A 23304-nucleotide genomic window follows, 5' to 3' on the forward strand; every position below is an offset into this window, starting at 1 on the left:
CGGGGAGACGGTGGTGGCGGCGGCGGCAGCGGGTTCGGTTGCGCGTGGCGCACGGGGTAGGAGCGGAGCCCAGGCCGGGAGCAGGCGCCGCCGCCAGTGAGAACCGGGGCCCGGAGCCGGGTGGGGATTTGCTGGGGCTGAGTCTGGGGCGCACGGGCCCTGACCTCCGCCCTCTGACCTCTCCCCTCGCAGGCGACCATGGGGAACGTGTTGGCCGCCAGCTCGCCGCCCGCAGGGCCGCCACCGCCGCCTGCGCCGGCCCTCGTGGGGCTGCCGCCACCTCCGCCCTCGCCGCCGGGCTTCACGCTGCCACCGCTGGGAGGCGGCCTGGGCGCCGGCACCAGTACGAGTCGAGGTTCGGAACGGACCCCCGGGGCTGCAACCGCCAGCGCCGCAGGGGCAGCCGAGGATGGGGCCTGCGGCTGTCTGCCCAACCCGGGCACATTCGAGGAGTGCCACCGGAAGTGCAAGGGTGAGGGGCGACCGGCCCCCGCGGGGCTGCGATGGCCCGGATCTCGGGGGAAAGGGGAGGACACTGGGGACTTTGGGATTTGGCGCGCACCATTGGAATTATTCAACAGCACTAGGAGGTGACGTTGGGATCGAATGGTGGAACGTTGGACTTGGGGCTTAGAATGATGGAATCAAATGGTGGAAACAGGGTGGAATGTCATAGCAGTAGAGAAAAGCCTTAGGGACCTCAAGAGCCCCGGGATCAGCCAAGCCAGACTTCTCTTGTTATCGGGAACGCAACTGAGGCCCAAGGTCACGGTGTCAGCAAGGTTCCGTGGGGGTGGAACCCAAAGCCTCCGGATCCCAGCCTGGAGCAATCAGAGTGGTAATAGTGGTAGAGGTTTATGGAGTTCTGTTTTGGTGTTCATTATATGTTAACTCATTAGATCCTTGGGCCAATTCTATGTGGTGAGGGTCCCATCTTAGAGATGGTGAGTTTGACCTAAAGTTGGTCAACTTGGTGGCAGTGAGATTTGAGCAGGCAAAGGCCCTGGCCCTGTCTAACTAGGCTGTACTGCCTCTTTACAGGTGGAAGCCTTTGTGAGATGTTCTGCTATGGGTCTCTGGAGAGAGCTGGGGACAGTAGGGAAGGAAGAGATGAGAGTTGGTGTGGGGTTGGGGTGGAGTGTGACAGCGTTTCTTTTCTCCAGAGCTGTTTCCCATTCAGATGGAGGGTGTCAAGCTCACAGTCAACAAAGGGTTGAGTAACCATTTCCAGGTGAGCCTTTCTGGTGTCCTTACCCACCAGAGATCGTCCCCACCGTCCCCCTCCCTGAATCCGCACACTCGCCCCCTTACTCCTCTCTCAAGAACTGGGCTCCCTGATACTTGAAAAGACTCAGAGATACAGTGCCAGACTACTCAGTTTGGGGACCTAGAATCCAGAGATACTGTCTCCCCATAGCAGCTAGGCTGGAGTCAAGGAACAGGTATGTGGGCCTATTGGCAGCACCTCCTTTCTCTGAGTCTCTTAGTCAGGCCGTGCCTCCCAGTCTTCATCCCTGCCCAGCCCAGAGACCTTCTCATTGCCCTCTTCAGTGGGCAAGCCCATCTGTCCAGCATCCTCACAGCCCTCGCTCTCCTCCCAGGTGAACCACACAGTAGCCCTCAGCACAATCGGGGAGTCCAACTACCACTTCGGGGTCACGTATGTGGGGACAAAGCAGCTGAGTCCCACAGAGGTGAGCTTCCTTTCTCAGCCATTCGTTGTATCTTTCTAATAACAAATGTGTAGCCAGATGCCACGCTAAGACTGGCGTCATCAGGAAAAGGTCCCAGCTGCCGAGAACTTGGAGATGGGGACTGCAGCTCTCCGAGGTGTAGTGGAACACGAGTAATTCCTTCATCCAGCAAACGTCCGCTGAACCCCTGCTCTCTGCCTGGCCCCATGCTGAGCAATGCTGGGGGTGTGACCACGGCCGCACTCTCACTAGACAGCGATGACCCAGGGTGGAAAAAGCTGAGCTGTAGATCATGCAGAACTTTGAATGCCAAACGAGGCTTTGGACTTTCTCTAGGGGGTTGTGGAGAGTCATGGCATGGTTTGGTCAAGGGAAAGACGTGGTCCACAGGTTGCCGCTGTAGAAATCTCTCTTTTTTTTTTTTTTTTTTTTTTTGAGGCAGAGTCCCGCTCTGTCGCCCGGGCTGGAGTGCAGTGGCCGGATCTCAGCTCACTGCAAGCTCCGCCTCCCGGGTTTGCGCCATTCTCCTGCCTCAGCCTCCCAAGTAGCTGGGACTACAGGCGCCCGCCAACTCACCCGGCTAGTTTTTTGTATTTTTTAGTAGAGACGGGGTTTCACTGTGTTAGCCAGGATGGTCTCCGTCTCCTGACCTCGTGATCCGCCCGTCTCGGCCTCCCAAAGTGCTGGGATTACAGGCTTGAGCCATCGCGCCCGGCCGAAATCTCTTTAGCAGCATCTCTGGGGCGGCCGTGTGGGGCTAGTTATCAAGAAGGGCAACACTGGAGGCCTGGACAGGGTATGGGGGACTGAATGAGGTCTCTGCTTCTATCTTTTCCCCTCAGTAAATGAGTTTATCCTGCAAACCTTCATTGCACAACATATTCTGTGCCCAGCCCTGTGTTGGCACACATGACTGAAAGCCATGGGACTCACCAGTGGGACAGAGAACATACCTGTTCCCAGAGAGTAACAAGCCAGGGGCCGGGCACGGTGGCTCAAGCCTGTAATCCCAGCACTTTGGGAGGCCGAGACGGGCGGATCACAAGGTCAGGAGATCGAGACCATCCTGGCTAACACGGTGAAACCCCGTTTCTACTAAAAAATACAAAAAACTAGCCGGGCGAGGTGGCGGGCGCCTGTAGTCCCAGCTACTCGGGAGGCTGAGGCAGGAGAATGGCGTAAAGCTGGGAGGCGGAGCTTGCAGTGAGCTGAGATCCGGCCACTGTACTCCAGCCTGGGTGGTAGAGCGAGACTCCGTCTCAAAAAACAAACAAGCCAGGATGGGCAGGGCTGACATGGGGGAACTCAAAGGTAGGAGAGTCTAACTCAACCTAGGTGGTCAGAGAGGACTTCATGGAGGAGGGGACCCCCATCCGAGGCTTTCTGACCCTAGGCTTCTCACCCTGGCCCACCTCACCTACTTCCACAGTGTGCGACCTCTGACTCCTGCCTTTCTCTCTGCCTCACAGGCGTTCCCTGTACTGGTGGGTGACATGGACAACAGCGGCAGCCTCAACGCTCAGGTCATTCACCAGCTGGGCCCCGGCCTCAGATCCAAGATGGCCATCCAGGTGAGTGGGGCACGGAGGCTGCTGCTCCCCTCGGCCACCGTGAGCAAGGAGCCGCCCTCACACCCCCTCCTCCCCACAGACCCAGCAGTCGAAGTTTGTGAACTGGCAGGTGGACGGGGAGTATCGGGGCTCTGACTTCACAGCAGCCGTCACCCTGGGGAACCCAGACGTCCTCGTGGGTTCAGGTAAGAGGCGGAGGGCTTGGAGAGTGGTCACAAAACTGCAGTTCTGGCTTTCCCAGCAAATCCACCCTTTCTGTGAACCTCCTTTTCTGCCATTGGAGAAGTGGTTGAGCAGGAGTGATTTTGAAACATCAGGCAATATGCTATAGTGGGTGAGACAGTTCAGAGCCAGCGCAGTCTTCTTTTTTTTTTTTTTTTTTGAAATGAAGTCTTGCTTTGTCACCCAGGTTGGATTGCAGTGGCACGATCTTGGCTCACTGCAACCTCTTATCTCCTGGGTTCATGCAATTCTCCTGCCTCAGCCTCCCAAGTAGCTAGGATTACAGGCATGCGCCACCACGCCTAGCTAATTTTTATATTTTTAGTAGAGACAGGATTTCACCATATTGGTCAGGCTGGTCTTGAACTCCTAACCTCAAGTCAGGATCCACCCACCTCAGCCTCCCAAAGTGCTGGGATTACAGGCATGAGCCACCACGTCCGGCCAATCAGTGTAGTCTTAACTGAGATTTTCTTTTTTATTAAAAAATTTTTTTGGCCGGGCGCAGTGGCTCAAGCCTGTAATCCCAGCACTTTGGGAAGCCGAGACGGGCGGATCACGAGGTCAGGAGATCGAGACCATCCTGGCTAACACGGTGAAACCCCCGTCTCTACTAAAAAATACAAAAAACTAGCCGGGTGAGGTGGCGGGCGCCTGTAGTCCCAGCTACTTGGGAGGCTGAGGCAGGAGAATGGCGTAAACCCGGGAGGCGGAGCTTGCAGTGAGCTGAGATCCGGCCACTGTACTCCAGCCTGGGCGACAGAGCGAGACTCTGTCTCAAAAAAAAAAAAAAAATTGTTTTTAAGATGGGGTCTTGCTGTATTGGCCAGGCTGGTCTTGGAACTCCTGGCTTCAAGCAGTCCTCCCACTTTGACCTCCCAAAGTGCTGGGATTACAGGTGTGAGCCACCTCGCCTGGCCAGGGAAAGAGCTTTTCAGCCTGCAGCAAGTGCAGTCAGGACTCGTGAAAGGAACCTCAGGGAGGATGGTCACCTGATTCCATAAGGCTTTGCAGCTCCTTGGCCTTCGCTCTGAGTGAGTCTGAGGCTTTTGGAAACCAAGGCATAGCTTCTCACAGGACCCTGAAGCTGGCGTAGAGAGCAGATTCCAAAGGGTACCACTGGGAGGGAGTGGACGGGGAGGGGAGGTTGGATTCTGGATGTTGTTTGAAGGCAGAGCTGCCAGGATTTGCTGAGAGACTGGATGGGGGTGATGACTCCGTAGTTTTTGGCTGGAACTGAAAGGATGGAGTTTCTGATTGCCCGCTTTGTGTCTTTGCACACCCATCTGCTGTGTCATGGAGAGCAGGCTCTTGGGCGCTGAGTCCTGAGTGTATGACTCGTGCAGGCAGGGAGGGGAGCTAGGGTTGGCCTCGGACCCCTGGGTGTGCCTAGGGAGAGTCACCACTTCTCCCTGCAGGAGCCCAGGGAGACTCAGAGAAGTGTTCACATTTGAGCTGCCAGAGGAGAAGGGGCTACTCCAGCTGGGGGACAGGAGCAAGAAGATTCCAGGCAGGGAGCAGTAGGAACAGGGATGAGGGAAGGGAAGGGCCATGGCGGAAAACCCAGGAGACAGGGAAGCTGGAGATGCAGCAGGTACAGAGAGGCCTCCGAGGTGAGGCTGATCTGTAGGGCCCCATGAGGAAGAAACCTTTCCTGTCCCAGCTCACGTGGTGACATCACCCCATCTTCTCATACACTACAGCTGAGCCACATGAGCATTTTTCTTTTTTTTCTTTGAGACGGAGTCTTGCTCTGTTGCCCAGGCTGGAGTGCAGTGTTGCAATCTCACCTCACTGCAACCTCCGCCTCCCTGGTTCAAGCGATTCTCCTGCCTCAGGCTCCCTAGTAGCTTGGACTACAGGCATGTGCCACCACGCCTGGCTGATTTTCGTATTTTTAATAGAGACAGGTTTTTGCCATGTTGTCCAGGCTGGTCTTAAACTCTTGACCTCAAGTGATCCACCCGCCCGGGCCTCCCGAAGTGCTGGGATTACAGGCGTGAGCCACCTCGCCTGGCCAACCATGCAAGCTTTTCTGACGGTTCAAAGCACCGAGTTGGTTCTACCCCAAGACCGATGCATGCTCTGGTCCTGCTGCGTGGAATTCTTCCCTCTGGTCTTGACACAGCTGGCAAGGTTTGCGGGTGCACATCGCCCTCTGAGCAGGCCTGCAGTGGTGAACGCGGTAGCCGTCTTTGCACCTCATCACCTCTTCCTGGCCCCTAGTCCTGGTCGCACTTCCTTCTGAAACGGTCTTGCTCACTGTCTCCAGTCGCCCACACAACAGTGTCAGCTGTTGGGGTTCCTGGACTTGCCTGTCTCCTCCACTGTCTGCTCAGTGCAAGGAACCATGCTAGGAACAGTGTGAGGGCTCAGGAAATACTGAAGGAAGGAGCATGCCCGGGTAATGGACATCCCACTTCTGCCTTTCCCTAAGACTGTTGTGTGCGTCCTCTCCCTCGCTCAGGCTGGGCACTGGGGTAGAGCTAGCTGGGAGGAAAGCTCTCTCTGCTAGGTAGAGGCCACCACTGTCCCCATCTTGCAAGGCCAAGAGGAGGTTCTCCACTAAAGGCACATGGCCAGTGGGACTCCAATGTCCCAGCTCTTCACGGTGCCTGTAACCCCGTTCCCTGTGCCTCCTTGCCAGCCTGGGCCTTTCATGCTTCCCACCACTGGCCTCCTGGAGCCCAGGGCCACCAGTGATGCTTTGGTCTCTAGTTCTTTCGAGTTTTGGTCTCTAGTTTTTTCGAGTGCCTCTTCCCCCAGACACCAATGAGAACAGTGCCTGCCGTGTGCCCTGTCAGGGCTGGGCTCTTGAGTCTCTTGCCACCAACAGCTCCGACTTGACCCAGGGCGTCTCTACCTCCAGGCGGCTCTGTGACCTCCGGCAAGTGGTTTCAGCCCCTCTGGGTCTCAGTCTCCTCATCTGTCACTTGGACACAATAGGAGCAACTACCTCCCAGTGAAGGAGTCCATGAGAGGGCCCGACTTCTCGTCCTCAGCACTGGGCCATAGGCACAGTCACCACTTGCTCCACGCTGGCATTTCCGTGGCGCCAGAGCCCACAGGAACCCCCATTTCAGCCCGGGGTGAAGTCAGCTGCCCAGGGTGACACAGCCAGGAAGCAGAGGAGCTGGGATTGGAATGGAAGCCTAATTCAGGAGCCTGTAAGCCTCCCCAGCCCCTCCCCATGGCGGCAGCTCCTTTTCTGCTTCACTCTGAGCACCTCATGTGTGCCCAGCCCTGGGCTGGGACACAGCAGTGACCCAGACAACCCATTCCTGCCCTCATGGGGGTCCCAGGTCAGGCACAGTGGCTCACCTATAGTCCCAGCACTTTGGGAGGCTGAGGTGGGTGGATCGCTGGAGGTCAGGAGTTCAAGATCAGTCTGGGCAACATAGCAATACCCCATCTCTACAAAAAATTCGAAATTAGGCATAGTGGTACATGCCTGTAGTCTCAGCCACTAGGGAGGCTGAGCTGGGAGGGCACATGCCTGTAGTCCCAGCTACTTGGGAGCCTGGGAAGGGGAAGTGGTTCTATTCTGAAGCTGGGGCCAAGCCATCCAAGGCCTTGCAGCTGTGCTGAGGAACCCATATCTTCTCAGGGCACAAGGGAGCCATGGCAGGTTCTGGGCAGGGGGTCAAAGGGTCAAGTTTGTGCTTTAACATGATCCCTCTGTCTGCTGTTTGTGAGGTCACTTGAAGTTGGGGCAGGAGACTAGAGAGGAGGCTGTGGGTAGAGAAACTGGGCGGGTGGTCCAGGAGATGGGAAAGGATGGTTAGAAAGATACTTGAGGGCTTATGGCCTCAGTTCCAACAGTTCCTGGAGCTCAGAGGCCAGAGATTCTAAGTCACTCGCTCTAGATGGCTGCTTTTCCCTCTGTGGGCCCCAGTCTCCCCCTTGATTGAATGAGCGGATGACACTGACCAGAGTGGTAATGGTAGTGATTGTTTTTTCTTCCCCTGCCCTCACTCACATACCCCTGCCCCGAGACGCAGTCTCTGTTGCCTAGGCTAGAGTGCAGTGGCACAATCTCAGCTCACCTCAACCTCCACCTTCTGGGTTCAGGCGATTCTCCTGCCTCGGTCTCCCAAGTAACTGGGATTACAGGCACGCACCGCCACGCCCGGCTAATTTTTGTATATTTGCGTTGTGGCACATACCTGTAATCCCAGCTACTCGGGAGGCTGAGGCAGGAGAATTGCTTGAACCCGGGAGGCAGAAGTTGCAGTGAGCTGAAATGGCACCATTGCACTCCAGCCTGGGCAACAAGAGCAAAACACCATCTCAAAAAAAAAAAAAAAGAGGGGGAGAGATGGGGGTCTCACCATGTTGCCTCAGCTGGTCTCAGACTCCTGGGCTCAAACGACCCTCCTGCCTCAGCCTCCCAAAGTGCTAAGATTGCAGCCTCCCAAAGTGCTAAGTGTGAGCTACTGTGCCCTGCCCGTGTGATGGTGATTTAACAACCAGTAGTGGGTTCAGGGGTTCATTTGCTTCATCTCATCTGGGAAGGAGAGTCACACAGTCACTTGCGCAAGCCCATAGGAACCGGCTCCAGCCCACTTCTGATCTCAGCCTCCCCAGAAGATGCCACCAGGGCACTGGCCATGAACTCATGGCCTCCGTCACACTCACCAGGCTCATCTTGGGGGGTGCCACCTAACACTCAGCCCCTCTGAGAGCTCCACCCAGCCATTCCTGCAGGTATGAAAGGCCCCTATTCCTGCAGCTCCAGAGAGCTGGCTCCAGGCCGGCTCCAGGCTAGCAGGCCAGCCTGCTCCCCCTGGGGGGCCCCAAGTCTGCCCCTCTGGTCATCTTGGTCTGGGAAGCATCTTTTTTTTTTTTTTTTTTTGAGACAGAGTCTTGCTTTGTCGCCCAGGTTGGAGTGCAGTGGCACGATCTCGGCTTACTACAAGCTCTGCCTCCCGGGTTCACGCCATTCTCCTGCCTCAGCCTCCCGAGTAGCTGGGACTACAGGTGCCCGCCACCACGCCCAGCTAATTTTTTGTATTTTTAGTGGGGACGGGGTTTCACCGTGTTAGCCAGGATTCTCGATCTGACCTCGTGATCCGCCTGCCTCGGCCTCCCAAAGTGCTGGGATTACAGGCGTGAGCCACCGCGCCCGGCCTCTGGGAAGCATCTTCACACCTGACTTGCTCTGTGCTGTCTCAGCTTCTCTGTGTGCCCTCAGTCTCGTGGCCCCCAACCTCCCTTCCCTTCTCCACGTGTCTTCCTCTCCAGGGCTGCAACCTAGGAGATTGCTCGATTGTGGTGGATTTCTCAACTGTGAATCTTCAGTCCCTCTTCTCCTTTCATTTCCATCTCTGCAGACGTGTCGTTTCCTTTTTTTTTTTCTTTTTCCTGTCTTTTTGAGATGGAGTCTTGCAGTGTCTCCCAGGCTGGAGTGCAGTGGCAAAATCTCAGCTCACTGCAACTTCTACCTCCTAGGTTCAAGCGATTCTCCTGCCTCAGCCTCCTGAGTAGCTGGGATTACAGGCGTGCACCACCACACCCAGCTAATTTTTTGTATTTTTAGTAGAGACAGGGTTTTACCCTGTTGGCCAGGCTGGTCTCGAATCTCCGACCTCAGACGATCCGCCCACCTCAGCCTCCCAAAGTGCTGCGATTACAGGTGTGAGCCACTGTGTCCAGCCTCTTTTTTTCTTTAAAAATTTTTTAAATGTCTTATTTTTTGAGACAGGATCTCTGTTGCTCAGTTTGGAGTGCAGTGGCATGATCATAGTTCGGTGTAACCTTGACCTTCCGAGGTCAAGTGATCCTCCCGCCTCGGTCTCCCAAGTAGCTGGGACTACAAGCATGTGCCACCATGCCTGGCTACATTTTTAAATTTATTCTTTGTTTGTTTATTGGGACAGATTCTCACTCTGTCACTCAGGCTGGAGTGCAGTGGCACTATCATGGCTCACCGCAGCCTCCACCTCCTAGGCTCAAGCAATCCTCCCACCTCCGCCTCCTTGGTACCTGGGACTACGGTGTGCACCACCACACCCAGCTAATTTTTGTATTCGCCATGTTTCCCAAGCTGGTTTTGAATTCCTGGGCTCAAATGAACCTCCCACTTTGGCCTCCCAAACTGCTGGGATTACAAGAAGCATGAGCCACTGTGCCTGGCTGTGATTTTTTTTTTTTTCCTGTGATAATCTGTAGTTCGAAGTGTTTAAATTTTTTGTAGAGATGGGGTCTCACTATGTTACCTAGGCTTGTCTCCCAACTCCTGACCTCAAGCTATCCTCTCCCCCCAGCCCCCCAAAGCATTGGAATTACTGGCATGAGCCACCGCGTCTGGCTTTTTTTTTTTTTTTTTTTTTTTTTGAGACGGGGTCTCACCATGTTGCCCAGGCTGGCTTTCAGTGCCTAGGCTCAAGCGATGCTCCCTCCTTGGCCTCCCAAATAGCTGGGATTACAGGCCCGTGCCACCACGCCAGGCTTGCTTTCTTTCCCTGTCCCTCCCTCTCTGTTTCCCACTCTCTTCGTCCCCAATTCTTTTGCCCCTATAAAACCACATTTGTGGTGTGTACCCTGCTAGGCTCGAAAGAAACCAGAGTGAATCTATCTCCATCCTGAGGCTTGAGAAGGCAGCCCAGAGGTGGCAGTTCTCTTGTTCAGCAAGCACTCCCTACAGTGGAGGGGCAGAGGAACAAAGACTTGGACCTCAGCATAGCGAGTCCGAGCCACAGCTGAGCGTTCGATTCCTCAAGACCCCAAGAGGCAGTTAGGTTCACAGAGAGATGATGCCAGCGTCCACAGTCACCAGCCAGCCTGTGGCAGGGCTGGGATTCGAACCCAGGCTGTGCGTTCTTACCCACTCTACTCAATGGCCTCTCAGCAGCAGAGTGACTCAGAGCCTGGGTTTGGGAGGTGTGGAGGCTTGGATTCTGCCCCTGACAAATTTTGTGAGCATGAGTGAGTGACTTACCCTGTAAACTTCTGTAAGTGGTGGTGACCACCTCTGTAACTGGGGGTGGATAAACGCTGACCACATGGGCTTGTGTCGACCAGATGAGGTCCTTCAGGTAATGCAGTCATAGCAGGGCCTGGGACGCTGAGCTCAGCGGTGGGAACCACTGGGTGATGGGTTAGGAGAAAGGAACCCGTGAGGGAGGCCTGAGAGCAAGCCCAAGCCTCCAGCAGGGGTGAACCTAGAGGGCTTCCTGGAGGTGGAGTCTGGCCTGGCACCCAGGGTGGGTGGAAACTGCTCGTCATTTTGCCCACAGGAATCCTCGTAGCCCACTACCTCCAGAGCATCACACCTTGCCTGGCCCTGGGCGGAGAGCTGGTCTACCACCGGCGGCCTGGGGAGGAGGGCACCGTCATGTCTCTAGCTGGGAAATACACATGTGAGCTTGGGGCCTGGACTCCTGGGTCTGAGGGTGGAGGGGCTGGGCCCCTGGACTTCTCCTGGGTCTGAGGGAGCTCGGGCTTGGGCCCTGGACACTTAGGTCTGAGGGAGGAGGCCTGGGTTCCCAGATGCCCAAATCCCCTTGGGAATGAGCCCCTGCCTCCACCCCGCTCTCTTGACAGTGAACAACTGGTTGGCAACGGTAACGTTGGGCCAGGCAGGCATGCACGCAACATACTACCATAAAGCCAGTGACCAGGTGAGTGGGTACAGGGACTAGCTGGTGCTGCCAGGGGCTGCTGGGCCTGGAAGTTCAGGTGGGGCCACTCGCTAACTCTCGTGTGTTGCTCCGGCCCCTCCAGCTGCAGGTAGGTGTGGAGTTTGAGGCCAGCACAAGGATGCAGGATACCAGTGTCTCCTTCGGGTACCAGCTGGACCTGCCCAAGGCCAACCTCCTCTTCAAAGGTAAAGGTCTCGGTTTCCCTATGCGGGAAACAGGCGAGAGGTGACTCAATTCTGAGTGGGTGTGTGGGACACCACAGGTGCTGGAGGATGGTGTGCTGCGACCCTGTGGGCCTCCACATTACCAGGGAACACTTGTTAAAAAGTAGGTGGGGCCGGGTGCGGAGGCTTACACCTGTAATCCCAGCACTTTGGGAGGCCGAGGCGGGCGGATCACAAGCTCAGGAGATTGAGACCATCCTGGCTAACACAGTGAAACCCCGTCTCTACTAAAAATACAAAAAAAAATTAGCCAGGCGTGATGGCGGGCATCTGTGGTCCAAGCTACTCGAGGCTGAGGCCAGGAGAATAGCAAGAACCCAGGAGGTGGAGGTTGCAGTGAGCTGAGATCACGCCATTGCACTCCAGCCTGGGCGACAGAGCCAGACTCTGTCTCAAAAAAAAAAATTAGCCGGGCATGGTGGCAGGTGCTTGTAGTCCCAACTACTCAGGAGGCTGAGGCGGGAGAATGGCATGAACCCAGGAGGCAGAGCTTGCAGTGAGCCGAGATGGCGCTGCCGCACTCTGGGCAACAGAGCAAGACTCCGTCTCAAAAAAAAAAAAAAAAAGTAGGTGGACGACCCTCTATTATGTTTTATGCTTGGAAAAAAAAGTGGGCCGGGCGCGGTGGCTCAAGCCTGTAATCCCAGCACTTTGGGAGGCCGAGACAGGTGGATCACGAGGTCAGGAGATCGAGACCATCCTGGCTAACACGGTGAAACCCCGTCTCTACTAAAAATACAAAAAACTAGCCGGGCGAGGTGGCGGGCGCCTGTAGTCCCAGCTACTCGGGAGGCGGAGCTTGTAGTGAGCTGAGATCCGGCCACTGCACTCCAGCCTGGGCGACGGAGCGAGATTCCGTCTCAAAAAAAAATAAAAATAAAAAAAAGATAAAATAATAATAATAATAAAATGAAATAAGTAAATAAATGTTTAAAAAAATTTTGGTGGAGCATCTGATGAGTGTTTGGGCCGAGCTGGAGCTTTGCCCATCCCCTCTTATTTTTCTGCACTTGACCCTCTTGTTTTTCTGAGACTGGTCTCCCTCTGTCGCCCGAGCTAGAGTGTAGCAGTGCAATTGCAGCTCACTGCAGCCTCCACCTCCCGGGCTCAAGCAGTCTTCCCACCTCAGTCTCCTGAGTAGCTAGGAACACAGGTGCATGCCACCAGGCCCGGCTCATTGTTTTGAATTTTTTGGGAGAGACGGGGTTTCACCATGTTGCCCAGGCTGGTCTCGAACTCCTGGACTCAAGCCTTGGCCTCCCAAAGTGCTGGGATTATAGGTGTGAGTCACCACACCCAGCCAGGGTAGAAGGCACTTTGGAAGCATCCAGCCTTCCCCCATTCATCTTACATTAGTGGAAATGGAGGCTTCCAGAGGTTTCAAGGTCACAGCCAAATCCAGAACCTCATCTTAGGCTCACTGGCCATAGTCCCAATGTCCAGTCTTAAGTCTTCTTGGGTATCTGTGGCTCACAGACTTGGGTGTTTGAGCCTCCTGCTGTGCACTGCTGGGTACACAGCAGTGACCAGCCCTGTCTTCACGGAACTCAGCGGGAGGAACAGATCCATCCCCAGAGTGGGCAGGACTAGGTTGGGGGAACCCAGGGGTCTGGAGGGCTTTTCAGAGGGCAGGGGTCACTGAGTGGAGAGCAGAGGAGGAGTGAGACATTTGCTCCAGCGTGAAGTTGTTGGGGGTGTGATGGGGTTTCTGGGTGGCAGGAGCAGTCTGGTTGGAGGTCTGGAAGCTGTCAGCATGAGACTGGTATCTAGGGTGGCCAGGAACTCTGCATGGATATGGTGGGAAGCTGGCACTCCTCTCACCTCAGCTCTTCCCTGCAGGCTCTGTGGACAGCAACTGGATCGTGGGTGCCACGCTGGAGAAGAAGCTCCCGCCCCTGCCCCTGACACTGGCCCTCGGGGCCTTCCTGAATCACCGCAAGAACAAGTTCCAGTGTGGCTTTGGCCTCACCATCGGCTGAGCCCTCCTGGCCCCCGCCTTCCACACCCTTCCAATTCCACCTCCACCTCCACCTCCCCCTGCCTCAGAGGGGAGACCTGAGCCCCCCTCCCTTCCCTCCCCCCTTGGGGGTCGGGGGGGACATCGGAAAGGAGGGACCCCGCCACCCCAGCAGCTGAGGAGGGGATTCTGGAACGGAATGGCGCTTCGGGATTCTGAGTACTAGGGGCAGTGTGCCCAGTGGGCCTGGGGTCCCGGGAAGGATTCCGGAATTGAGGGGCACGCAGGATTCTGAGCACCAGGGGCAGAGGCGGCCAGACAACCTCAGGGAGGAGTGTCCTGGCGTCCCCATCCTCCAAAGGGCCTGGGCCCGCCCCGAGGGGGCAGCGAGAGGAGCTTCCCCATCCCGTCAGTCCACCCTGCCCTGTCCACTTTCCCATCTACTCCTCGGTATAAATCATGTTTATAAGTTATGGAAGAACCGGGACATTTTACAGAAAAAAAACAAAAAACAACAAAAAATATACGTGGGGAAAAAAAAAGATAGGAGGCCTCCGTTTTCTCAAGTGTGCTTGGCTTGTTTGGAGCATTTCATCGGGAGTCCGGCCGCCCTGACCTTCCCCCAGCCGCCTGCAGGGGTCGCCAGAGGGCCGGAGCACGGAAAGCTGCGGAGCCGCACCACTGCCTGGCTTGACGCTGCATTGAGTCCGGCCCAGAGGGGCGCAGCGAGGCCCGGGATCGCAGTCTCCCCATCCGGAACATCTGCCCTGCTGGCGGACACCTTGGGCTTTCTCTCGCCCGAGGGTAGGGTCTCAAGGTCACTTGCCCCAGCTTGACCTGGCCATAGTGACTGTAGAAGACTTTGTTCCTGCAAACTGCAGCAGCAGAGATGACTGTCTCTGAGTGCAGACGGGGGCAGGGAGCTGGGAGAAGGTTCAAGCTACTGGAACAGCTTCAGAACAACTAGGGTACTAGGAACTGCTGTGTCGGGAAGAAGGGGCTCAAGGACTTGCAGGCATGAGAAGAGGGGCCTAGGCCAGACTAGGCTCCTTATGCAGCCATGGGGGTTGGGTCACCTATGTCTGAGGACGTAGTGCTGTCTGGATTTTGCCAACCTAGGGCTGGTGTCAGCTGACACCCAACACCACCAGCACCACTCCCGTGCCTCCGGGAACTGAAACCCTGTCTGCCCCCAGGGTCTAGGGAGGGAGGCTGCTGAGTAGAGCTGACCCCAAGTTACCCACAGAAGCCACCTCAGCCACCCCCTGCCAGCCAAAGCAAACAGGCCCGGCCCGGCGCTGGGGGTTCCTTCCCAGGACCAGGAGTTCAGCCTCCCCTGACTCGCAGAATCCTCTGATCCCACCCCCTCCAGTTCTTGCTGTGTGACTTTGCCATTCATCTCGCTGCTGAACCTCGGGTTTCTCCTCTGAAACATCTGGGATTTATATCAGGGCTGTTAGGAAAGTGACAGCGTCTGAGCGCTCACTGTGGCCTGTCCATTGCTAGCCCTAACAGGATCATTGTGCCAAGGCTGTCCTCCGTGCTCGATACACATGTTAGCTTGTCACCAAACATCCATGCCGCTGCTTTCCCAGTCTGATGAGCAAAGGAACCCGATGCTCAGAGAGGACAATTCATTTGTCCAAGGTCACACAGCTGGCAACTGGCAGAGTCAGGATTCAAGCCCTGGCAGTTTGACTCCAGAATCCTAACCTTAACCCAGAAGCACAACCTCAAGACCCTGGAAACCACAATGCCTGTGGCAGCCAGGGGGAGGTGCTGGAATCTCATTTCACACGTGGGGAGGGGGGGGTCCCCTGTGCTCAAGGTCACAACTAAAGAGGAAGCTATGATTAAAACCCAGGTCCCACTCGCAAAGCCTAGACTTTTAGCAGATGCACCACACTGTTCCCACCCCACTCCCATCCCACTTCTGTCCAGTCGCCTAGCCCCACTTTCTTTTCTTTTTTCCTTTTTTTTTTTTTTTTTTTTTTTCTTTTTCTTTTTTGGGAGCCTCACTCTTGCTCAGGCTGGAGTGCAGTGGGGAGACCTCGGCTCACTATAACTTCCACCTCCCGGGTTCAAGTGATTCTCCTGCCTCAGCCTCCCAAGTAGCTAGGATTACAGGCGCCCGCCACCATGCCTGGCTAATTTTTGTATTTTTAGTAGTGATGGGGTTTCACCATGTTGGCCAGGCCGGTCTCAAACTCCTGACCTTAAGTATTCCGCCCACCGTGGCCTCCCAAAGTGCTGGGATTACAGGCGTGAGCTACCGCGCCCAGCCCCTCCCATCCCACTTCTGTCCAGCCCCCTAGCCCTACTTTCTTTCTGGGATCCAGGAGTCCAGATCCCCAGCCCCCTCTCCAGATTGCATTCATCCAGGCACAGGAAAGGACAGGGTCAGGGAAGGAGGACTCTGGGCAACAGCCTGCACATTCCCCTTCCACGCTTGGCCCCCAGAATGGAGGAGGGTGTCTGGATTACTGGGCGAGGTGTCCTCCCTTCCTGGGGACTGGGGGGGGGTGGTCAAAAGGCCTCTATGCCCCACCTCCTCCCTCTGCCCTGCTGTGCCTGGGGCAGGGGGAGAACAGCCTACCTCGTGACTGGGGGCTGGCCCAGCCCGCCCTATCCCTGGAGGAGGGGGCGGGACAGGGGGAGTCCTATAATTGGACAAGTCTGGGATCCTTGAGTCCTACTCAGCCCCAGCGGAGGTGAAGGACGTCCTTCCCCAGGAGCCGGTGAGAAGCGCAGTCGGGGGCACGGGGATGAGCTCAGGGGCCTCTAGAAAGATGTAGCTGGGACCTCGGGAAGCCCTGGCCTCCAGGTAGTCTCAGGAGAGCTACTCGAGGTCGGGCTTGGGGAGAGGAGGAGCGGGGGTGAGGCCAGCAGCAGGGGACTGGACCTGGGAAGGGCTGGGCAGCAGAGACGACCCGACCCGCTAGAAGGTGGGGTGGGGAGAGCAGCTGGACTAGGAGCTAAGCCACAGCAGGACCCCCACGAGTTGTCACTGTCATTTATCGAGCACCTACTGGGTGTCCCCAGTGTCCTCAGATCTCCATAACTGGGGAGCCAGGGGCAGCGACACGGTAGCTAGCCGTCGATTGGAGAACTTTAAAATGAGGACTGAATTAGCTCATAAATGGAAAACGGCGCTTAAATGTGAGGTTAGAGCTTAGAATCTGAAGGGAGAATGAGGAATGCGAGATTGGGACTGAGATGGAACCGGCGGTGGGGAGGGGGAGGGGTGTGGAATTTGAACCCCGGGAGAGAAAGATGGAATTTTGACTATGGAGGCCGACCTGGGGATGGGAAGATAAGAGAAGACCAGGAGGGAGTTAAATAGGGAATGGGTTGGGGGCGGCTTGGTAACTGTTTGTGCTGGGATTAGGCTGTTGCAGATAATGGAGCAAGGCTTGGAAGGCTAACCTGGGGTGGGGCCGGGTTGGGGTCGGGCTGGGGGTGGGAGGAGTCCTCACTGGCGGTTGATTGACAGTTTCTGCCTCCCCAGACTGGCCAATCACAGGCAAGAAGATGAAGGTTCTGTGGGCTGCGTTGCTGGTCACATTCCTGGCAGGTATGGGGGCGGGGCTTGCTCGGTTTCCCCGCTCCTCCTCCTCTCATCCTCACCTCAACCTCCTGGCCCCATTCAGGCAGACCCTGGGCCCCCTCTTCTTCTGCTGGTCTGTCTTCCCCTTGAGGGGAAAGCCTAGGTCTGAGGCTTCTATGCTGCTTTCTGGCTCAGAACAGCGATTTGACGTTCTGTGAGCCTCGGTTCCCCCTCTGCTTTTTTTTTGAGCCGGAGTCTCGCTCTGTCGCCCAGGCTGGAGTGCAGTGGCCGGATCTCAGCTCACTGCAAACTCCGCCTCCCGGGTTCACGCTATTCTCCCACCTCAGCCTCCCCAGTAGCTGGGACTACAGGCGCCCGCCACCATGCCTGGCTAAGTTCTCTATCTCCTGACCTCGTGATCTGCCCGCCTTGGCCTCCCAAAGTGCTGGAATTACAGGCATGAGCCACCGCGCCTGGCCTCCCCCATCCTTAATATAGGAGTTAGAAGGGTTTTTTTGTTTGTTTTTGTTTTGTTTTGAGATGAAGTCCTGAAATGAAGTCCCTCTGTCGCCCAGGCTGGAGTGCGGTGGCTCCCAGGCTTGAGTTCAGTGGCTGGATCTGGGCTCACTGCAAGCTCCACCTCCCAGGTTCACGCCATTCTCCTGCCTCAGCCTCCGGAGTAGCTGGGACTACAGGAACATACCACCACACCCGACTAACTTTTTTTGTATTTTTAGTAGAGACGGGGTTTCACCATGTTGACCAGGCTGGTCTGGAACTCCTGACCTCAGGTGATCTGCCTGCTTCAACTTCCCAAAGTGCTGGGATTACAGGCGTGGGCCACCGCGCCTGGCTGGGAGTTAAGAGGCTTCTAATGCATTGCATTAGAATACCAGACACAGCTGTGATCTTTATTCTCCATCACCCCACACAGCCCTGCCTGGGGCACACAAGGACACTCAATACATGCTTTTCCGCTGGGCACGGTGGCTCACCCCTGTAATCCCAGCATTTTGGGAGGCCAAGATGGGAGGATCACTTGAGCCCAGGAGTTCAACACCAGACTCGGCAACATAGTGAGACTCTGTCTCTACTAAAAATACAAAAATAGGCCAGGCGTGGTGCCACACACCTATGGTCCCAGCTACTCAGGAGGCTGAGGCAGGAGGATCGCTTGAGCCCAGAAGGTCAAGGTTGCAGTGAACCATGTTCAGGCCACTGCAATCCAGCCTGGGTGACAGAGCAAGACCCTGTCTGTAAATAAATAACGCTTTTCAAGTGATTAAACAGACTCCCCCCTCACCCTGCCCACCATGGCTCCAAAGCAGCATTTGTGGAGCACCTTCTGTGTGCCCCTAGGTACTAGGTGCCTGGACGGGGTCAGAAGGAACCTGAACCACCTTCAACTTGTTCCACACAGGATGCCAGGCCAAGGTGGAGCAACCTGTGGAGTCAGAGCCGGAACCCGAGCTGCGCCAGCAGACTGAGTGGCAGAGCGGCCAGCCCTGGGAGCTGGCACTGGGTCGCTTTTGGGATTACCTGCGCTGGGTGCAGACACTGTCTGAGCAGGTGCAGGAGGAGCTGCTCAGCTCCCAGGTCACCCAGGAACTGACGTGAGTGTCCCCATCCCCGCCCTTGACCCTCCTGGTGGGTGGCTATACCTCCCCAGGTCCAGGTTTCATTCTGCCCCTGCCACTAAGTCTTGGGGGTCCTGGGTCTCTGCTGGTTCTAGCTTCCTCTTCCCATTTCTGACTCCTGGCTTTAGCTCTCTGGAATTCTCAGTTCTGTCTCTCCCTCTTCCCTTCTGACTCAGCCTCTCACACTCGTCCTGGCTCTGTCTCTGTTCTTCACTAGCTCTTTTATACAGACACAGAGAGATGGGGTCTCACTGTGTTGCCCAGGCTGGTCTTGAACTTCCGGGCTCAAGCGATCCTCCCACCTTGCCTCCCAAAGTGCTGGGAATAGAGACATGAGCCACCTTGCCCGGCTTCCTGGCTCTTTCTTCGTCTCTGCCTCTGCTGTCTGCGTCTGTCTCTGTCTCGTCTCTGCCTCTGTCCCGTTCCTTCTCTCTTGGTTCACTGCCCCTCTGTCTCTCCCTGTTCTCCTTAGGAAACTCTCCTCTCTTCCTTCTCGGGTCTCTCTGGCTGATCCCCATCTCGCCCACCCCTATCCCAGCCCTTCTCGCCCCCCCCACCCCCGTGCGCACACCCTCCCGCTCTTTCGGCTGCAGAACGCTGATGGACGAGACCATGAAGGAGTTGAAGGCCTACAAATCGGAACTGGAGGAACAGCTGAGCCCGGTGGCGGAGGAGACGCGGGCACGGCTGTCCAAGGAGCTGCAGGCGGCGCAGGCCCGGCTGGGCGCCGACATGGAGGACGTGCGCAGCCGCCTGGTGCAGTACCGCGGCGAGGTGCAGGCCATGCTGGGCCAGAGCACCGAGGAGCTGCGGGCGCGCCTCGCCTCCCACCTGCGCAAGCTGCGCAAGCGGCTTCTCCGCGATGCCGATGACCTGCAGAAGCGCCTGGCAGTGTACCAGGCCGGGGCCCGCGAGGGCGCCGAGCGCGGGGTCAGCGCCATCCGCGAGCGCCTGGGACCCCTGGTGGAGCAGGGCCGCGTGCGGGCCGCCACTGTGGGCTCCCTGGCCGGCCAGCCGCTGCAGGAGCGGGCCCAGGCCTGGGGTGAGCGGCTGCGCGCGCGGATGGAGGAAGTGGGCAGCCGGACCCGCGACCGCCTGGACGAGGTGAAGGAGCAGGTGGCGGAGGTGCGTGCCAAGCTGGAGGAACAGGCCCAGCAGATAAGCCTGCAGGCCGAGGCCTTCCAGGCCCGCCTCAAGAGCTGGTTCGAGCCCCTGGTGGAAGACATGCAGCGCCAGTGGGCCGGGCTGGTGGAGAAGGTGCAGGCTGCCGTGGGCGCCAGCACCGCCCCTGTGCCCAGCGACAATCACTGAACGCCCAGGCCTACAGCCATGTGACCCGACTCCACCCCGTGCCTCCTGCCTCCGCTCAGCCTGCAGCGGGAGACCCTGTCCCCGCCCCAGCCGTCCTCCTGGGGTGGGCCCTAGTTTATAATAAAGATTCGCCAAGTTTCACCGCATGTGCTGGCCTCCCTGTGTGATTTCCTCTAAGCCCCAGCCTGTTTCTCTTTCTGCCCGCACACTGGCCACATAGTTCTCAGCTGCCTCCTCTCTGTGTCTGCATGTCTGTATCTTTCTCTCTGCCTTTTTTTTTTTTTTCTTTTTTAAGATGGAGTCTGGCTCTGTCACCCAGGCTGGAGTGCAGTGGCGTAATCTTGGCTCACTGCAACCTCTGCCTCTTGGGTTCAAGCGATTCTCCTGCCTCAATAGCTGGGATTACAGGCTCATGCCACCACACCCAGCTAATTTTTGTATTTTTAGTAGAGACAAGCTTTCACCATGTTGGCCAGGCTGGTCTCAAACTCTTGACCAAGTGACCCACTCACCAGCCTCCCAAAGGGCTGAGATTACAGGCCTGAGCCACCATGCCTGGCCTCTGCCCCTCTTTCTTTTTTGCGGGGGGGACAAAGTCTCACCCTGTCACCCGCCATCGCAGCTCACTGCGGCCTCCACCTCCTGGACTCAAGTGATAAGTGATCCTCCCACCTCAGCCTCTCCAGTAGCTGAGACTATAGGTGCACACCACCAGGATTAATTTGTGGAGTGTGTGTGTGTGTGTGTGTGTGTGTGTTTGTGGAGATGGGGTCTGGCTTTGTTGCCCAGGCTGATGTGGAACTCCTGGGCTCAAGCGATACTCCCACCATGGCCTCCTGAGTAGCTGAGACTACTGGCTAGCACCACTACACCCCGCTTTTTATTATTATTATTATTAGAGACAAGGTCTTACTATGTTGCCCAGGCTGGTCTCAAACTCCTGGACTCAATCGATCCTCCCCCACTGGCCTCCCAAAGTGCTAGGATTCCAGGCGTGAGGCACCGTGCCCGGCCTGCCCAACCTAATACCTGTTCCTCAGAGTTGCAACTCCAAATGACCTGAGATTGGTGCCTTTATTATGAATCCATTTTTATTTTTTTCTGCTGTCATTGTTCTCCCTCCTCTCCTCCAGTCTTATCTGATACCTCCTTCCCACCCCTCACCCCGCCCCGCCCCTCTGTCTCCCTATTCTCCTTAGGAGACTCTGGCTTCCTGTTTTCCTCCACCTCTATCTTTTATCTCTTCCTCCTACGGTTTCTCTCTCCCTGGCCTGCTTGTTTCTACCCCCAACTCCCTTCATCTGGGTTTCTCGCTCCAGCGCTCGGTTTGGTTTGAGCCCTCTGCTTCTCCAGTTCCCTCTGAGCTAGCTGTCCCTTCACCCGCTGTGAACTGGGCTTCCCTGCCCAACCCTCATTTTTTTTTTTTTTTTTTTTTTTTTTTGAGACAGTCTCGCTCTGTTGCCCATCCTGCAATGCAGTGGTGTGATCTTGGTTCACCGCACCGTCCACTTCCCGGATTCAAGAGATCCTCCTGCCTCAGCCTCCAGAGTAGCTGGGATTACAGGGGTGTCCCACCACGCCCAGCTAATTTTCGTATTTTTGGTAGAGACAAAGCTTCACCACGTTGGCCAGGCAGGTCTCGAACTCCTGACGTCAAGTCATCTGCCTGCCTCACCCTCCCAAAGTGCTGGGGCTACAGGCATGAACCACCTCACCCAGACCATCCCTCATTCTCTATCCTTTCCTCCAGTTGTGATGTCCACCCCTCATGTTTCCCAACAAGCCTACTGGGTACTGAGTCCAGGCTGGGAAGAGAAGGGAGCGGCTCCTTTGTCAAAGTCTGCACCAGGCCCATGCTGAGATGAGAGCTGGCGCTCAGAGAGGGGAAGCTTGGACGGAAGCCTAGGAGCCGCCGGCACTCTCCTCCCCTCCCACCCCCTCAGTTCTCAGAGACGGGGAGGAGGGTTCCCACCAACGGGGGACAGGCCAGGACTTGAGCTTGTATCTCCTGGGCCAGCTGCAATGTCTGCATGTCCCTCTGCCCGCCTTGGCTCCTGCACATCCTGAACTCGGTGGTTTCCCTGGCGCTGCTCTGATCACCCACCAGGAGGCAGCTCCCCTCCCCTGGAGATGACTCACCAGGGCTGAGTGAGGAGGGGAAGGGTCAGTGTGCTCACAGGCAGGGGTCCTGGTCCTCTGGGCCTGCTGCTGATTCACCGTGTGTCCAGGGGCTGGAGCAGCACCCTCTCAGAGCCTCGGTTTCCCCAGATGTCAATGAGGGGATCAGCATCAGTCACATCTGCCACCGGAAGAGTCGAACCTTGAGTTCTCACCTATAAGAATTTTTTTTTTTTTTTTTTTGAGACAGTGCCTTGCTCAGTCGACCATGCTAGAGTGCAGTAGCACGATCATAGATCACCGCAGCCTCCAACTCAAGTGACCCTCCTGCCTCAACCTCCTGTGTAGCTGGGACCACAGGCACCCACCACCATACCTGGCTAATTCTTTCTTTTTTGAGACAGAGTCTCACTCTGTGGCCCAGGCTGGAGTGCAGTGGCACCATCTCGGCTCACCACAACCTCCAACTCCCAGGTTCAAGAAATTCTCCTGCCTCAGCCTCCCGAGGAGCTGGAATTATAGGCGCACATCACCACACGAGGCTAATTTTTGTATTTGTAGTAGAGACGGGCTTTCACCATGTTGGTCGGGTTGGTCTCCAACTCCTGACCTCAGGTGATCCACCTGCCTCGGCCTCCCAAAGCGCTGGGATTACAGGCGTGAGCCACCACGCCCGGCCATATTTTAAAATTTGTTTTAGAGATGGGGTCTTACTATGTTGCCCAGGCTGGTCTCAAACTCCTGGGCTCAAGCAGATACTCCTGCCTCAGCTTCCCAAAATGGTCGGATTACAGGTGTGAGCCACCACGCCCAGCCGACCTATGAAGACGTCTAAGCAGACAGGGCACCCTATCTCACCACATCCCCAGTCAGATCCAGAGGTGATACAAGGATGGGAAGGAGGTTCCAGAACAAAGGCTGGCAGGGAGTCGTATGGGACAGGAGCTGATCCAGCAACAATCCAGAGAGACATCCTGGAGCCTGGGAAGGAGAAGGACAAAGAGCCCCTTCTTTTTATTTTTTATGTTTTTGAGACAGAGTCTCACTCTGTCACCCAAGCTAGAGTGCAGTGGCACAATCTCGGCTCACTGGGACCTCCACCTCATAGGTTCAAGCGACTCTCCTGCGTCAGCCTCCTGAGTAGCTGGGACCACAGGTGCGCACCACCATGCCTGAATAACATTTGAATTTTTGGTAGCAACGGAGTTTCACCATGTTGGCCAGGCGGGTCTCCAACTCCTGACCTCAAGTGTTCCGCCCACCTCGGCCTCCCAAAGTTCTGGGATTACAGGCATGAACCACTGCAACCAGCCAGTAGCCTCCATCTTTGCCCCTCACTGAGCCCTACTGGATGTTCTTGGTTGGGCGACAGTTTCCCCA

At 56.4% G+C, this 23304-nt stretch overlaps 2 protein-coding genes across 2 annotated transcripts; both read left to right on the plus strand.

Annotated features, from left to right (window-relative positions):
- On the plus strand, positions 1–13852 carry TOMM40 (translocase of outer mitochondrial membrane 40). Its single transcript, XM_030912794.1, has 10 exons — positions 1–96; positions 193–472; positions 1164–1231; positions 1602–1694; positions 3164–3265; positions 3345–3450; positions 10726–10848; positions 11033–11109; positions 11213–11315; positions 13194–13852. The coding sequence occupies exons 2-10, from the start codon at positions 199–201 to the stop codon at positions 13331–13333; spliced, it is 1086 nt and encodes a 361-aa protein (XP_030768654.1). The 5' UTR covers positions 1–96; positions 193–198; the 3' UTR covers positions 13334–13852.
- Positions 13853–16076: 2224 nt separating this feature from the next.
- APOE (apolipoprotein E) lies at positions 16077–19952 on the plus strand. Its single transcript, XM_030942663.1, is given in 5 exon segments — positions 16077–16100; positions 16102–16135; positions 16820–16885; positions 18279–18471; positions 19089–19952. Coding segments are annotated over 5 exon segments (1035 nt in total). The 3' UTR covers positions 19807–19952.
- Positions 19953–23304: the final 3352 nt, after the last annotated feature.

This window comes from Rhinopithecus roxellana, chromosome 12, assembly GCF_007565055.1.
Source record: "Rhinopithecus roxellana isolate Shanxi Qingling chromosome 12, ASM756505v1, whole genome shotgun sequence".
Lineage (NCBI taxonomy): Eukaryota > Metazoa > Chordata > Mammalia > Primates > Cercopithecidae > Rhinopithecus > Rhinopithecus roxellana.

Coding starts and splice junctions, on each gene's coding strand:
- TOMM40 (XM_030912794.1), top strand. CDS start 199: ATGGGGAACGTGTTGGCCGCCAGCTCGCCGCCCGCAGGGCCGCCACCG. Junction 3,451..10,725: donor AGACGTCCTCGTGGGTTCAG/GTAAGAGGCGGA, acceptor TTTTGCCCACAG/GAATCCTCGTAGCCCACTAC. Junction 11,110..11,212: donor ACCATAAAGCCAGTGACCAG/GTGAGTGGGTAC, acceptor CGGCCCCTCCAG/CTGCAGGTAGGTGTGGAGTT.